At 41.8% G+C, this 17,362-nt stretch overlaps 1 protein-coding gene across 11 annotated transcripts in view; it reads left to right on the plus strand.

Moving 5' to 3' along the window:
* Positions 1–15,436, plus strand: part of PPHLN1 (periphilin 1) — a 103,219-nt gene extending 87,783 nt beyond the window's left edge. For all 11 annotated transcript variants that reach the window (XM_075930124.2, XM_075930155.2, XM_075930149.2 and 8 more), the window contains one exon: positions 13,168–15,436. In XM_075930124.2, coding sequence (XP_075786239.1) covers positions 13,168–13,377 — 210 coding nt within the window. In that variant the 3' untranslated portion in view covers positions 13,378–15,436. The remainder of the gene's footprint in view (positions 1–13,167) is intronic.
* The last annotated feature ends 1,926 nt before the right edge of the window (positions 15,437–17,362 follow it).

Here is a 17,362-nt window from a genome sequence, read left to right on the forward strand (position 1 = left end):
TCACCCATTCTCAGCCTCTGACAGAGGCTAGGAACACCATTCCAACCATCCTGGCTAATAGCCATCAATGGACCTAACCTCCATTAATTTATCTAGTTCTTTCTTGAACCCTGTTAAAGTCCTGCTCTTCTTGCTGATGCCCGCGACCCAACATAATTTGACTAGGCTGGGCTCCCAGATGGGGCTGAGGATGAGAGCTTTGGTGTATTAGAGGAGGCTCCACCTTTGGGGGAGTCAGGGCTGGAGCAGGATACGCTTACCTGAAGCAGTTCCCGGTTAGTGGGGTTGTGAAAGCAGACTTCCTGCCCGTCATGGCACCATACCCCCATGCTGTCCCCCAGAAGCAGCCAACAGCAGGTTCCCAGCCAATGAGAATGTGGAGGTAGTGCTCGGGCAGTGTGTGGAGCCCTGTGGTGCTCTTCCCCTTCCCTCAACTAGGGGCCAGACCTGCTGCCGGCCTCTTCCTGGGTGCAGCACAGTCTTTGGTGCCAGGAAAGACAGGTAGTCTGCCTTAGCACCCCCACTGGTCCTCTGATCACCCTGCAGCAACAAAACCTAGTGTCAAACATTCCACAACATAGTACTGGGTCATGTGCCGTAGTTTGAAAACCAGTGGTATATGGAGTCAAACAGCAAAAGAGGCTGCTATAAGCAGGGCTCGACAAACACCCCGGAAGAGCCGGCGCAGAGCGATATGCGCAAAGCGCAGAACCGCATGGCTGGCCAGCGGGGCTCACTGCCACTCGGTGAGCCCTGGCTATAAGCATTCTGAAGAGCATAGAAATAAATTTATATATAAAACAAAGAAAAGTGTTAACTGTTTTATATCCAGTGAAGCCAATAGCTACTGCAAGCCCGGGGCAAGGTGGAAAGGGATGCCTGTCACTCCATGGTATGGAAAGGGTGGGGCAAAGGGAAGTCATCCCTGAGCTCCCATCACACTGCGATGCTGGGGGCCCCCCAGCCTTCAGAACCATATAGAGCAGCACTTCTGCAGCAGTTCAAAGTAGTGGTGATGGCCGGGAGCTCTGGGCCCCTGTGCAGTTGCCTCATTGTCCCCACCCCTTTGTTGGAAGGCCTGCTTATATCAGTCATACTACTCTCAGTAGGGACAGATACATACAAGACTGAATATCAAAGCAGTTCAATAAATGCCAGAATCTGAAGACAAGCAAACACTTCAAAAAATCAGGGTACATTCACACATCTTGCCCAGTTAATCCAAATCTGTCCTATGTCATCTCTTTTCCTCAGACAACTCCTTGCCAATGTTCAGCGGCATTGGACTGAGCCACATAGAAATTCCTTCAGTGAGTTGTGTAGGTACCAGCTCTTAAGCTGAAATGCTACATTGTTGCTCAGCTTATTTCATTATCAGTAACTGCTATGAAAGAAAAAAGTGAAAGGTGCATATCCTCAACTCAAAAAACCTTCATAGATGCAAAATACAGGTGAATCTAAACATGGGAAAATAGATAACCATCATATTTGACTATGAAAAATGTTAACAATCCCCTAAAGCAAGTGAATTTGAGTGACTGCATAAGGCTGATCCTTGCTTTTGTATGACTTTTTTCCTCTTGATTGAGGTGTATCTTCCAGTTTGCCACCTGCGCAACACATTTACCCCCAATACCACCATGAATTAGGAAACACTGTGCTGTGGAGAAGTGGAATATAATACCATATTATATATTAAAAATCCCTTTTATGAAATATTGTGGCCTAACAATTTCAGGCTATTGCTAAGTATAAAAGTTTTATGTGGTACTTCTCTTAATGCTTTTGCACTGAACTGAACTAGCTAAACTGAAGAGATACATTGTAGAAAAAATTCTGCATGGTTTATTTAGCTCTGATTTTGCACACTTTTGTTTGTAAGAATACTTTCATGAATAGTCCAAAATTACTTTGGGGGATCACCTAGTAAGTGTTCTCTAAATGTTTTCACAACCAGGCACGTAGACTGTACCTCCTCTATCACAGAAAGTTGACCTAAAGTATGCAACTCCAGCTATGCACATAGGTCAAGTTACCCCAGGATCTATACTAGGGATGGGAATGGTTAACCAGTTAACCAATAAGCCTCACGTGTTCAGGTTAACCACTAGGGGCTGGAGCAGTCCCTCCCACCTGCCAATGGCAGGGAGCTACTCCAGCCTCATTGGGCCCACTGCAAGCAGGGGCTGCTCTAACCAGCTGGCCCGTTAACCAGTTAAACAGTATTTTGCATCCCTAGTCTATATGGGATGAGAAGGGTATCAACAGGAGAAATTCTCCCGTCGACTTACCTGTACTCTACCTTCGATGACAAGAATAAGGTATCGGCTGCAGAGCAATATGCAGTCAATTTGGTGGGTCTTTTGTAGACTCACTAAATCGGGGTGGGCAATAATTTGACAGGGGGCCATGCCAAGATTTTGAAAAGTGGTCAAGGGCTGTACTTTTCCATGATATTAATGGACATGCGGGGTCTGGGATCGAAGTTGGGTTCAGAAAGGAGCTTGGGATAAGGGATTGGGGTGTAGTCTGGGATGGAGTTGGGATGAAGCAAGCGGTTGTGACCTAGGGCAGGGGACTGGAGTGCAGGGGTTTGGGATGTGACCTACAGTAGCAGGGTATTGTGGTCTGACACCCCAGACCACGAGGGGGGGGGGTGTAGGTGTACAAGGCGGGACAGAAGGTTTGGGCATGTTGAGTGGCGGGTGGGGCAGAGAGTTGGGGCAGGAAAGGGCTGGGGTGTCAGAAGCAGGCTGTGGCCAAGAGACTTACTTGTTAGCTGCCAAACTAGTCTGCCTGCCTGCAGAACTTAAAATGTTTCCCTGCCTGCCTGGCCATGTGCTTTATGAATAACTGAGCCAGGACAGACAGGGGGAGTGGTGGTTCTTAGCTGCCTATTATTCCAACAAGCAGTTCCTATTGGCTGCTTTCTGCCAGAAACTGACCAATGAGAATGGGCAGTGTGGCTCATAAAACTTCCCCCCACCCTTCCGGTTTTAAAATGGAGCCCTGCCAGCCACATTTCTGCACGGCACGCGGGGCAAGCTGGGGAGCCTGCTTGGGGCTCCCCGCTGCCTCTATGGGCCAGATCCGGTGGCTTGGTGAGCTGGATGCAGCCCGCAGGCCTCATTTTGCCCAGGCCTGCACTAAATTGGTCATTGGAGTATCAATCAGAGAGCGTCGATCTCTGCTGTAGTGTAGATGTAGTCTTTGCAATTTTTAGCTTTACTTTTAATTTGAATTATGATATTTAATATTGTGAATGCTCTAACAATTGTGGACGGATAGGGTTGAGAATCATAATTTAGATACATACATTTTTCATTCACTAGTAGGGGAGTCTGGGTGGGAGGTTGGATGCAGGAGCAGACTGAGGATAGGGAGTCTGGCTGGGATTCAAGCCAACAGGAGCATCAGGGAAAGCCTCCAGTTGAGCTGTTTCCTGTGCTGCTGTTTTCCCAGGTGGTAGAAAGGGGAGTGGCAGCATGCAGAGTCGCTTCTTGCCTCTATAAGCTGGATCTGGTTTGTACTGCTCAGGGCTCTTTCCTATAGCAGGAAGCCAACCTTGCAAGAGAGAGTGTGTTTGGTGCTGAAGCGCCTGCGCGAGCTTCCCGCTGTGGTGGTGGTGGTGGGGGGGGAGGTGAGTTCCAAGCCTCTGGCCCTCCTGTAGGAGTGGTCCATGGACTGCACTTTGACAGCCACTGGTCTAACTCATGCTTTCTCTGTTTATAGCTGTTGGTTTTACTTTCTGTACTTTAAAAAGCCATCTGTTTCATACAATATGGTACTTAATATGTATTAAGTACCTAGTATTTCCTTAGGCTACATTTGTAATCGTAACAAGCAAAAGAAAACTAAAAAAACCACACTCATTCTGTGGCATGCCAATTAAAATATATTTGAGCTTTTTCTTATAGAAAGTGTGGAGTTACTCTTTAGCCACTAGTATGAATGAACATTCTTATAAAAAAATGGTTCTCAGTCTCAAAGGTCCATTAGTTTTTAGTTAAATTATCAGTGTATTGGGCAGTATATTGAGAAGAAAAATAAGCTGTTATATCTTTACAGACTAGCTATTATTAGCTGGAGAAGAAAAGACTTATTTTTTAATCTTTTGCTAGATTTAGAAGCATGATCCTAAGAGAGTTGTGGGGTGCTCATCACTGAGTCCTGAGAGAAACAGCGCTACGTTTATTATTTCTTGCATGTATTTATCATCAGGTCCTTATTGGTAGAACCTAGCTCACCAGTGAATAGCTCTCTCTGAAATTAATGCCTGGATTTTAAATGGCAATTTGCAGGCTTTGTCTCCTACTAAAATGCTAGGGAGGTGTTTGGCTTTTGCATTTCTATTCCAATTAGATTTCTCTCTCCCTCTCCTGTGCACACCTCTGTTCTAGTGAAGCATAAATGAAAAAGTCCTTCCTGTGTGGCCTAACATACAATCTGAACATTATTATGCATTTCTAGCTAGAGAATTAACATAAGCAAACAATGTTTTGTAGATAAACTGCACCCTTCCTGTTTTGCATGGAGCAATAAGTTTACCATGGAACATATTTAGGAAATAGCTCTCCATCAGTTCTGTACTTTATAAATAAAATGTTGTAGGGTGAGGCCTTTCCTTTACCATAAAGCTGGTTATTTCCTGTTTAATCCTGAACTATTGCATTTTAAGAAGCTTTTTTCAAAGTTAAACTATAGTAGAAAGCTTCTCTTTTCTTTTGTTGTACTATTCAGCAGTTCTGTCTGCCTTGAGATCATATAAAAATAATAGTTTCATGGACTAAAATATGGTTCATATAAATATTATAGTTTTGTGGACTATAAAAAGGTTAATTAGTAACTTACTGCAAACAGTATTGAGACATGCATGAATTTTTAAACTGCTACCTTTTAAAACAATAAAATAAAAGCATTTTTGTAGGTTTGAACATAAATGGTCTCATTGGTTAAAAAGGTATAATAATGCAAGTTTGTTTCTAATGTATTGCAAATATTCATTCTTAAGTTATTTCACAAATTTTCAGTAAAAAGCTAACATGATAATCTCATATAGTACATGTAGTTTGTTTTAGTACATGTAGTTTTAGTTCAGATTAATTTTAGATTTAAAACAAACATGGTTTCTGCAAAAAGGCTACAGAAAGAGGTAGAATTTAGGTAAATCAGCAGTATTAGATTAAGGAACACACAGGTTAATATATGAAGTAACATTACCCTCATCCAACACATCTGTTGTAAAGGAACCTATGAAATTTAGGCCACACACAAACTGGTCTCCAAGGGCCTGTAGTTGGTGTTAGAATGCTGTTATGTGGTCTGATTGGTTTAGTAAGGAATTATCTCCAGTAAAACCATGTAACATAATAGTCCTCACTCTTCCACATAGGGACTTCTTTTGCTTGACTTGAGTAAGACGTTTCTTAAAGAAGTAATAATGAGCTTTATTGTGTTGCCAAGAAGTAACATAATGTGAATTGTGTGCTGTCATATACATTAGTTTATTAGTGTTGGGCATCAGCTCTTGTTCATTTTAACAGCAACTTAAACTGTTTACCTGATGAATGTCTAAAAATAAATTGATATCCTGGCAATACATTTTAATTAAGTATATTTTATCACTGTTGCTGGAAACTAATTTTATTACGATTTTTACAGAGACAGGGAGAAGTAATCAGAAAATGGAACATATGGTTCCCTGAGTAGGATTTTGTTGTTCGACTTTCCAAGTATTCAGAATTAGCTTATAGCCATGCAAGGCAAATAAGAGCCTTAGCAATATGACTACATTCTTCAATATTCTGGATACTTCCAGAGTGGTGCTGAGCTCTCCCAATTCCCATTGACTTCACTGAGAGAGGAAAGAGCTCAGAAGACAATAGGGGTACGTCTAGACTACATGCCTCTGTCGCCAGAGGCATGTAGATTAGGCTACCAGGCATATAGGAAAATGAAGCGGCGATTTAAATAGTCGTCGCTTCATTTAAATGTACATGGCTGCCGCGCTGAGCCGACAAACAGCTGATCAGCTGTTTGTCGGCTCAGCGCGGCAGCCATGTAAATTTAAATGAAGCGACGACTATTTAAATCGCTGCTTCATTTTCCTATATGCCTGGTAGCCTAATCTACATGCCTCTGGCGACAGAGGCATGTAGTCTAGACGTACCCTAGGAGAAAGTTCTTTAAAAAGAAGGTATAGTTCTATTCTGGAAAGTAACTGCTAAAAATAACATTGCCTTACTCAACAGATCTGCTACTGCTTATGTCCAAAGTCATAACTGCTTACTTCAGTGACAAATTGAGGATTGACTTTGCTGCCTTTTATTGCTGTTGGTCCTGCAAAGTCAACATAGCTAAAGTTGAGAGAGTTGTAGATTCTTATCCATTTGTTGAGTCATCAGATACAATTCACTGAGTTCACACACGTACCATTAAGGAGCACTGCAAACCTGGTGAGGTAGAGAAATACTATCCACTTTTTATAGATGGAACAGGGAATCGAACTCAGGTTTCTAAGTCTCCTGTCCTAACCAAGGCATCAGCCTTGTCACCATACTCCCCTCTTCCCAACATCTGTCACTCTCTCTTCACAAATTATCCTTACTGAGTCCAGATTGTTCCTCACTGTTCATCCTTTCCCAGCTCCTTAGCCTGCAGGTCTCCTGCCAACACTTGTTTCTATGTTAGGAGGTGGGCTGAGGAGGTAGAACCAGGCTGAGGTGAGCAAATAGGGACAGTACATGCAGCAGTGATGTAGAGGCAGTGAAGATACCAACAGACAGCCAGTGCATTCGATGGCTGGTGGAATCATTGCCTATGAGCTAATGGAGAGAGAGAACTGAACTGTGGTATGCTGAGGTGATGAGAAATTAATTTTTGATAAACCATAGAAATTAATTACCCAAACACTATAAATCTGAATTAAAGTTGCTCTGTGGTGCAACTTTTCAGGAAAATAGAGAGTGTCTAACTTAAACCTCTGAACCCCGGAAATACAAATTTAAGGTAAATGCCACCCTTACATAGCATCCTTATCTTTGCCTTTTTGAAATGCCTCACCTTGACAATTACATGTACTGTGTGCAGGGTAATTCTAGCTGTGTTGGTCAGAGGATAGTAGAGAAACAAGGTGGATGAAGTAATATCTTATATTGGACCAGCTCCTGTTGGTGGGAAATGAAATGTTTTGATCTACACAGAGTTTGGAAGATTGTTTCTCTCTCACCAAGAGGAATTTGTCCAATAAAAGATATTACCTTACCTACCTCGTTTCTCTAACAATCTATAGTAGCAGTCTGCCCTCACAGATGCTAAAGAATGCTTTGGAAACCAAGTACATGAGTACTTCAGGACAAAATCTAATACCTCTTGGTTACAACAAAACTTTAATTCAGGTCAAACATGGCACAGAGGAGGTGCATATATTTAACCAGTGCAGGAATGTTTATACCTTGGGCCTCCATAGAGTAGGTGCAGACTACAACAACAAGGAATGGTTTTTTCCCATGGATGTGGCAACTCCACTTACCCAAGCAACAGTAGCTAGCTGAATCTATACCAGGAGTGGCCAATAATTTTTGCAGAGGGCCACTCCAAGAATTTTGGTTATTGGTCACAGACCATACTTTTCTATTTTATTTATGGAGAATTTATGGGGTCTGGAATGGAGTTTGCTCTGGAGAGAGCTCTGGGCAGGGACTGGGGAGTAGGACGTGGTGGGGAGCAAGGTCTGGGATGGTGTTCATGTTCAGGGTGGGATTCTGACCTGGGGCAGGAGTGTAGAAGTGGGACAGGGTCTGAGAGGGAGTTTGGGTCCACAAGGGGGTTGCGATGCAGAAGGGAATGTGAGGTTCAGACTCTGGCCCTGGCCAGGAGGCACTTATCATAGGTGGCTCTCGGCTGGCAGCATAGTGAGGCACTGAGGCAGTGATAATTGCTGCACTGATGGGGCAAACGCTTGTCTGCACTCCTGTTAGGATGTGGGGCAGTGGGTCTCCATGTGATACCTGCACCCACACGCACCACCCCAGCAGTTACCATTGACTTGTTTCCAGCCAATGGGAGCTGTGAGGATGGTGATGGAGGGCGGGGGCAGCATGCAGACACACACTTCCCAATAACCTCTGACCATGGTGCTTCCGGGAGTGGTGTCACTGGCGCTGCAGCAGGCAGGTAGACTACCTGAGTGTCTGGCTGTACTGCAGGACATTTTCCTCCAGCTCCAGCCCAAAGGGTCACAATGAGCCAGATTCGGTCTGCAGGCCATATTTGGCCCCCCCTCCCCCTCACTCCCCAATCTATACCATGGGTTAGATCCACTTAACTACGGCGATCAGGGGTGTGAATTTTTTCACACCCCTGAACAATGTATCTAGATCATTCTAAATTTTCAGTGTAGACCAGAACTCAGTCTACGCTACACATTCTGTTCCAGATTCATTAAAGGTTTTGCCTCTGCCCTGATGTGTGGGGGAGCTCCATGTTCTTGGAAGGGGTGGGGCCAGGGCAGCCACCCCTCAGTGCCACCCGAACCACTCCTTGCCCTAGCCAGCACTTAGCACTGCCCAGAATGTGCTGCATGGGGCTCTGGTGGTGATTTAAAGAGCCCAGGACTCTTAGTTGCTGCCACAGTAGCGCCAGTGGTAGCCAGGAACTCCGGGAGCCCCAGGGCAGTTGCTCCCGTTGTTATACCTGTCAGCGGGCCTGATGATCGCATACTGTTTAAAGGTGTGATGTTGGATCATATTAACGCATTTTAGGTAGCATATTTGAGAAGTCTAGGATGGAAAAGGCAGAGTATATTTAACACACAGCTGTTCAAGTTAAAGCCTAGGCTCTGTGATTGGCTTTACTGCAACCACTACATGAGTGTCAAAAGAAAGTGTGTCTTGCCTGTAGTAACACCTGGTCTACACATAAAATTCATGGGTTAGAATTGTGAACTTTTTATCAAAATAGTTATATGAAAACGGCCCTAGTGTGGACTCAATTATACTAATATAAAGGTCCCTCATACTGGTATAGGTTGTTATTCCCATGCCCGTATGAGAACAGCTATTCTGGTGTAAAACACTTCTAAACAGATATAACTTCATCCAGACTAGGAGGTTGTGCCACTGGAAGTATGACTAAACAGTATAATTTTTGTGTGTAGCCAAGCTCTGAAGATGTTGGCTAACAACTTCCAACATAATATTTTAAAATCATAATCTAGATATGGCTGACATGTTTAAACAGTGTGTGTTACATATGGGGTCTCCAGGTTCTACTGTAAGATAAGAAAAGGAGTTAAAATGTCTAAAGGAGGACAGTAATTAAAAATTGAACCTATTATTTCTCTTAAAAATCATGGGGTGTGGATTTTGTTGGTTTTAAGGATCTTTTCAAACAGGGCTTAAACTCAGGTCATGTCCGAGAAGAGTACCTGGATAACCCAGAATTTGTTAGGAATTGTAACAGCTGTTTCCACTCCTCCTTCAGATGTCTGTTAAAACATTACAGATTCTTTCCATTATGCTTGTGTTATGGTCTGGTCAGAAAAGAGTATGTTATAGCCTAGGTAAATGATCACCCTGTGGCTTTAGCTGTTGTCAGGATTCCCTGACATGTATATCAAACAGTATAATAATGCTGCTGCTATGGTTCTCTTTGTGTTTTTTAATATAAGGATACTATAACTTCTTTCCCTACACATGGAATCATTTTTAATGTCCGTTTCCAGATGTTTAGGGATGAGCTTTTCAATAGCTTGGGTTCAGAATAATTCCAAGGACATAGATATTTCTAATCCTGAGTTGGGTCTTAAGTGCTTCCCATTTTCCCTCCAGCAAAGAATAGTTTTTCATAAGTACTTTCCCATGTTTGGAATCTCCTCTGCAGTTTCCTTTGTTTCTTTTACTTCAGACTCCACGTGACCTATTCTCTGCTCATTTCCCAGAAATTGACTTTCTTCTCTGTTGAGATGGATTTTTGAAGAGTCAGTCTTTGTATTCAAGGGCCAGCGTCATGTCTTTTAAGTTCTAAGTCCTTCTGCAAGAATTTCAGAGGGGCAGGCTGGCACATATGCTGTTGCTGTGCAGGGCTTTATAACTCGTCTGTGTCTGGTCTCTGTGTACCTTTCTAAAGGGAAATAATTGTGGCGTGGGGGTTTCATCCATTTGTTAAGAGCAAAATGTTTGTCCTATATTTTGTTGAGTTGCTCTAACTGTTGGCAGCAGCTGTACTCCCAGACCCACATTGCAGTTTTCTGTTAATATCATAATGTTGTATTTGTTCTTGTTTGTTTTTAATACAGTTTGTGGCTTTTAAAATAGTTTGCCACAGCAAGTATCCCGAAAGCATGCTCGCTAGTAAGAGCCTATTTAGCCTGATCATGGTGTCAGTGAAACAACATCTTAGATTCTAGGCGTGATGGGGATAAAAATGGTTCTCTTGATTCTTCATTTAATTTTTTTTCGTTGAAGCCTTTGAAGGAAAATTGTGCTTCAGTTGACTCTTAGCATGAAAAAAAATCTGCCCAAAACAATATTATTTGGTTCTGGATGGTATGTGGAAGAAAAAAGATTTAGAATGAAATGGTACTATAAGTCTGTAATGTGATGTTCTCTAGAAGACCAATTAAATATAGATTAGGCCTACTTTGTTTCACGTATTTCTTTTTGGTGCTGTACAGTACAAAAGGCCTTTCAAAAGAGCATGTCACTGTATTCTTTATTGGTGTGGTTGGAATCTTTTTTTTTTTTTGTTACCACTGTAGGCACTATGAGGTTATTATAAGCTTTATGAAGACTATCAATTACCAGATTATTTTATCTGTAAATATTCATTCACACATCCCCAGTGTGCATACTTCAAATGTGATCAAAAAAGAAAAAATAGAAGAGTGATAAACATTGTTTTAAGCTATTTTCCCCTTGTGATCTAATGAATTCAAAAATGTTCTTATAAAGGTGGTAAAATCAGACTGAAAGGCAGGAGTTAACCAAAGCCAAATACCATCTGTCTATCACAGGGTTATTTTTCTGAATGGTTCTTTGCTTGGAAAAGAGTCTGTCAGGAAGTAATCGCCAAAGTTAGCTCTGCTTTGAAGTTCTCTTAGCCAGATCCAGAACCCTATAGCTGTGAAAATCATTAGAAGATGAGAGTCTTAAACTCTTTTTCTATTGTAGAGCTATGAACATCTTAAATATCCAAAGAAATATTCTGAAAAAATACTCATACTAAACAGAGAAAATACTGGGTTCCTATTGTTCTCTTTATTTTTTTTAAAAGAGATTTTGCTTGACATTTCGGGCTAATTTTATATTTTGTTTTAATCTTCTGAGAAAAGAAAAGAATAATTACTTGCCTATTATAAAATGTATGATCAAAAATATTGTGTTGTCTGGGTTTACTTAAAATACCATAATCAATGATGTTATTTCTGAACTGCATTTGGGCTTGCAAAATGTCCACAGATTTTTCCCACCTCTGACACAGGTTCTATGGCTTTGTCCTTGCTGCATTTTGACTAATCTTAGGTCATGTCAACACTATGAGCTCTACAACAGTATACCTACCCTCCTGCAGCACTCCTGTAGTGTCCAACTGCAGATACTTTCTACAGCTACAGAGTGTATTTATTTCCATCAGTGTAGGCAATTCACTTCCTTGAGTTGTGGTAGCTAGGTTGATGGAAGAATTCTTTCATTGCCTCACCACATCTGGCTTAAGTGTGGTGTTCATTGGTGTGAATTTTTCACATCTGTGAGTACTGTAACAATGTCAGCCTAACTTTTAAGAGTAGACCATGTGTCAGTAAAATGAGCACTTCCCAGTACAGGCAGTCCCTGGGTTACGTACAAGATAGGGACTATAGGTTTGTTCTTAAGTTGAATTTGTATGTAAGTCGGAACTGGCTCCAGATTCAGCCACTGCTGAAACTGATCAGCGTCTGACTACAGAAAGCCCTAGGCAGAGTTGCTCTGCCCCCGGCTTCCTGGAATCAGCCGCTGATCAGTTTCAACAGCGGCTGAATCTGGACTCCTGGGACAGAACAGCTGGGGCACTGCTGGGTAGGTACCCGCAGGACCAACCTGGCAGCACCCCAGCTGCTCTACCCCAGGCGTCCCGCAACAAAAGCCTGGTCTGCTGGGGGGGGGGGGGGGGGCGCACTAGCTGCGCCCCCTGCCCCCCCCAGCAGACCAGGGAGACCCGAGCAAAGCCGCGGAGGCGGCGGGACCCCGCTGCCCGTGCGGCTTCGCTCCTTTGCCCAGGTTGCCACCCCTTGCATAATAGGGTCTTAATAACATTTCAAATATAAAATAAAAAATCCACAGATGAGACTATGAGCATAAATAGAATGGAAACAGAAAGGAGGTTATAATATGAAAAGATATTTCAGGTAATCAGACTGTTTTCCTTTGTGTAGAAGCCCTGCACATTTCCACTTAAAGCTCTTTGAAGCAGTTAATGGAATACGTTTTTTTTTCTTTCCCCGCTCCTACTTGGATTCAGAGCGTCTGAGTGATGTCAATTCTAAACTCTGCTCTCCCTTGTGAAGTTACATTGTCCTATAATAGAACTGCCAAATACCATGAAACCGGTTGCTGCTTTGAAGTTCTATAAATGACATTGATTTGGCTTTCCCATATCAGGTGATTTGAAATCTCCAAGAAACGTAACATATTTTTCTGAAATATTTAGTAAGTTTTACCTTCAAAGTGTTATCACAAGATCAATTAACTGATCATTATCTTTAAATAAAAACGAATGAGATGGGCATCACACTGGTGATGTGGTGTAATCTCTATTTTATTCCAAGTGGAAATGATAAATGCACGTAATGTTTGCTGTTATCTCTTCATATTTCATTCCAGCTGGGATTTTCTACATTGTAAGGAAAATTATTTTCCTCCCCAAGTTATATTTTTCAGGAATTTCCTTTATTAAGAATTATTTTTTATGTCAGAGTAGTACTGAACTATCTGCCTTTGTCCTTCTTACATTACAGCAGGTCCGCAGAAGAGTAAATGTATATACATATATGTTGAATCTATCATTCATTTTTCATCACTTTATTTTGGTGTTGAAATGTTGCTATAACCTTATTTGGGATGGAGGGAAATGATCTGCTTATGTAAATATTCTTGCCTTTAATCAGTTTCTCAAATATATTGTTTCTAGGTTTACAGACAAGATTGTGAAACCTTTGGCATGGTAGTGAAGATGCTGATTGATAAAGATCCTTCATTAGAAAAGTCCATTCAGTTTGCCCTGAGACAAAATTTGCATGAGATAGGTGAGCGATGCATTGAAGAACTTAAACATTTCATTGCTGAATATGATTCTGCCCATCAAGAGTTAGCAGAGTCCTATAAAGAGGGAGCGTATTAAGAACAAAAAAAATGCTTTTAGATTTTCCATATTGTATAGGCCATTAATATATAAATATGCTTTTGTGGAGAAGGGGAATACTTGTTGGAGATTTGAACCTAAGGCCCATATTCCTTCATAGTAGCTAAAATGACTATAGATTGTTCATTGTGGTCTCCAGATCATTTAATTGTGTTCTTCTAATGTGTATTTTGTTGTGACATTTTTCCTTCGAAAAGGATACGTTTCAATAATGATGTAAAGTGACAAACTATTTTTGAAAGCCTTTACCCAATTACCTAGAAAAAAAGTTTGTTCAATGTATGTATACTTTTGTTTCAATGTTTAGAAATGTAAGTAAGCACTGCATTTTTATTAAAATAACAAGCAGTACTTCCTTCCTCAGAATATCTTCAGAAACATGGATATTCCCTTGCTCATTCATGCTATAGAAAAACTTGCAAGGTTTTTCATTGACCATGGTTTACTTCTATTGTTTGTTTTTGACACATGATTTTAAAATTCATGTCCATTTGAAAAAATAACTGGTTTGACTCCGTGAATGCCAGAACAACTTGTTTACTTGACTTGGAGAAAGTGATCTCTGTCCTAATTTTAGCCCTGCTAACTGCCACTTAATATCTTGAGAAGCTGAGCTGTCTTCTACTCATGTATCAACAGTATAAAACTAGTTTGGTAGGCTGAATTCTGCGCTCAGTTATATCTGTGCAACTGAGAGCAGAATTTTCCCTGTAGTTCAAACTTAGTTAACAGTTCTGTTTGATATTTAAGTAGTATAGGGCTAACTAAAGTTTTTTTTTTTTTAAGTTTGAAAAATAATTCACAGAAGAGAAGCAGATATCAGAGGCAACCGGGGGGGGGGAAGGGGGGAGGAGCAGGAGACGGTGCTGGGGGCAGCCAGCTTAAAAGCCAGTTCCCCTGGCATCATGTCCACGTTGCTGCTTCTTCCCCCACCCCACCCTCACTCTGGCACTGCTGCCTCTATCAGAGGCAGCAGTGCAAAGGGCTCTCGGGAGGCTGCTCCTGCAGCAGCCCCTGTCTGCGGCAACCCGGGGCTAACTGTGAACAGAGGGCTGCTCCACAGCAGCCCCTGTCCACTGGGGGGTCCCAGCTCCCCACTGAGTCCCCCCCATGGACAGGGGCTGCTGGACCTGGTGTGAGTCTTGCTCAGTCTTGGCTCACACTGGGTCGAGGAGCTACCCCCTCTGTGGCTCTGCAATTTAAATGTAGTAGGAGCTGGTCTCTGGCTCCACATTTAAACTGCAGATTTGCAATGGAGGGTAGCACCTTCCCTTATCGATTAATTGTGTAGTTGATGCAAATTGTATCTGCTACACAATTACCTAATTACCAGACTTTTAACATCCTTAGTCCTACAGACATCATATGTAGTCTCATTAATTTCAGTGGGACAACTTACAGGGCAGTAAACAAATGCATGATAATCATTTTGTCTGTAGCTGCTGGTATGAACTCTCACCTACTCTCCACACTGGGTTACAGATTTCTGATACAGGAATTCAATAAACACGTTTACATCAGACTCATGGTATGGGTCTGGTTTGTTTTGGAGTTGGTGCCTCTAAACTGACTCTTCTGTGCTAACAAATTTATCCAACACATTTCACTTCTCTCACAAAAATTGAAACTGTTTAAGAAATGGCCAAGTCTTTCCTCATTTACTATGTTTTCAGCATTTGAAAAATGCAGTAGTTATTAGTTATGAAAACTCTCGTAGCAACATCAGTGTTAAGCAAAAGTTTGTACTCCTGTTTAGAACTCTTAAAGTTACAAGCACTGAAAAAAATTAGGAATATTTGTTTAATACATCTTGATAATAATTATGAGGAATACCCACCGTTCTTGTCAAGAATGCCCATTATTACTGTATTTTAATTTCAGTATTCTTTATTAAGGAATATTTTCCTAATACTTAATTTGCAACAAATTGTCTCTAAAAAGTAGAGAATATTGTGAGCACATTCTGTATTTTACAAAAATCTGTTTATATAAATCACCTTTTTCTCAAATCAGATTAAACCTCAGTAATAACAAAGGACTCCTATTGTATAACTTAATTTTTTTTAATAGAATTGGTATTACCATAAAGTTTACTAACAGGTTATTATTCTCTCTAGGTTTTCTGCTTGTTGCAAGATTTGGTGCTTTAAAACCCCTTTGTATGCTTTTGCTATTTACCCTGTTGATGTGAAAACTTCATGCCCCTGCATATTCACAAAAACAACAGTAGTCATCCGGTGGCATCTCATTTGGGCATAAGATTTCATGGGCAAAAACCACTTTTTCAGGTGGGCAGCAAATCATTTTGTTTGCTTTGACCATTCTCAGGCAGTGTCACCCACTCCGCCATAGTTCCCGGTTTGTCATTCCTGGCCAATAGGCATCCCTTAATTGGCAGGCAAGTGATGTTTTGCATACCTTACTAAGGGTGTGTCTAAACTACATGGCTCCGTCGATGGAGCCATGTAGATTAGGCTGATTGGCAGAGGGAAATGAAGCCACGATTTAAATAATCGCAGCTTCATTTAAATTAAATGGCCGCCATGCTCTGCCGACCAGCTGATGATCAGCTCTTTGTCGGCAGATCGGGGCAGTCTGGACACGCTGCTGTCGACAAGGAAGCCTTTGTCGACCAGCGCAGGTAAACCTCGTTTCACGAGGCATACCTGCACTGGTTGACAAAGGCTTCCTTGTCGACAGCAGCGCGTCCAAACTGCTCAATCTGACGACAAACAGCTGATCATCAGCTGGTCGGCAGAGCACGGCAGCCATTTAAATTTAAATGAAGCTGCGATTATTTAAATCGTGGCTTCATTTCCCTCTGCCAATCAGCCTAATCTACATGGCTCCATCGACGGAGCCATGTAGTTTAGACACACCCTAAGGGTGTATTAGTAGGAAATATGCATGCCCAAGAAAGCCAATGCATCATGGCTATTTAAATTAGGGATGTAAAATCCCATTTAAAATGTTAACCAGTTAAACTATATATTTAATCAGTTAATTGGCTCAATGCAGTAGGCCTAGCCAGGCTGGAGCAGCCCCACAGCGTGGTGCGTTGAGGTGGGCCCTGCCCAGCTCAAGCCAATCCCTGCCCACAGGGCGCTTCTCCAACCCAGATGGACCCACTGCACCATGGACATGGGGATGCTCCTACAGCCCCTGCCCATGGCACAATGCCAACTTAACTGGTTAAACCATATGTTAACACTTTAAAATGGGATTTTACATTCCTGATTATAATTGCTATGATTCATTTGGTTTTCTTGGGCATACCTATTTCCTAATAATCCACCCTTAAGGGGGCATGCAAAACATCGCTTCCCTGTCAGTTAAGGGATGCTTCATAAGGTACCTGAGGGTTAGTGTAATAAGCCCCTTTTCAGACTCCCCCCTCTTGCACTGTCGGCCCTCCACTTCACACAGTGCTTTGAAGAGGAGGATGAGTATCCTTTTTCATCCTCTCCTGATAGTGGGAATGTTTCACCTATTTAGCCTTTGTGGGTACTTCTTATGTCCTGTAAGTATTTGGGAATCAAGTCAGACACAGGAGGTAAATATAGGCATTTTTGTTCAAAAGTCCTTAAGTAGTACCACTGAGGGCACGTCCAGACGTCTTTTCGCTTTTGAAAGAAGATATGCAAATTTTGCACGAATTTGCATATCTTCTTCCGATCGCTTTTTCGAAAAGTTCTTTCGAAAAAGAAAGTAGTCTAGACATGGTTCTTTCAAGGGGGAAAAAACCCCTTTTTCAAAAGAACCGTTCTTCCTAAAAAAAGAGGGGTATTTTTTGTCGAAAGAACCGCATCTAGACTACTTTCTTTTTCAAAAGAATGTCTTTTGAAAAAGCGATCAGAAGATATGTACATTTGCACCAAATGTGCATATCTTCTTTCAAAAGGGAAAGCAAGTCAAGATGTGTGTCCTGAGCCCTGCCCCCTACTAATTTTATCCATATAGACAA

This window comes from Pelodiscus sinensis, chromosome 1 (assembly GCF_052426305.1).
Source record: "Pelodiscus sinensis isolate ZL-2025 chromosome 1, ASM5242630v1, whole genome shotgun sequence".
Classification (NCBI taxonomy): Eukaryota; Metazoa; Chordata; order Testudines; family Trionychidae; genus Pelodiscus; species Pelodiscus sinensis.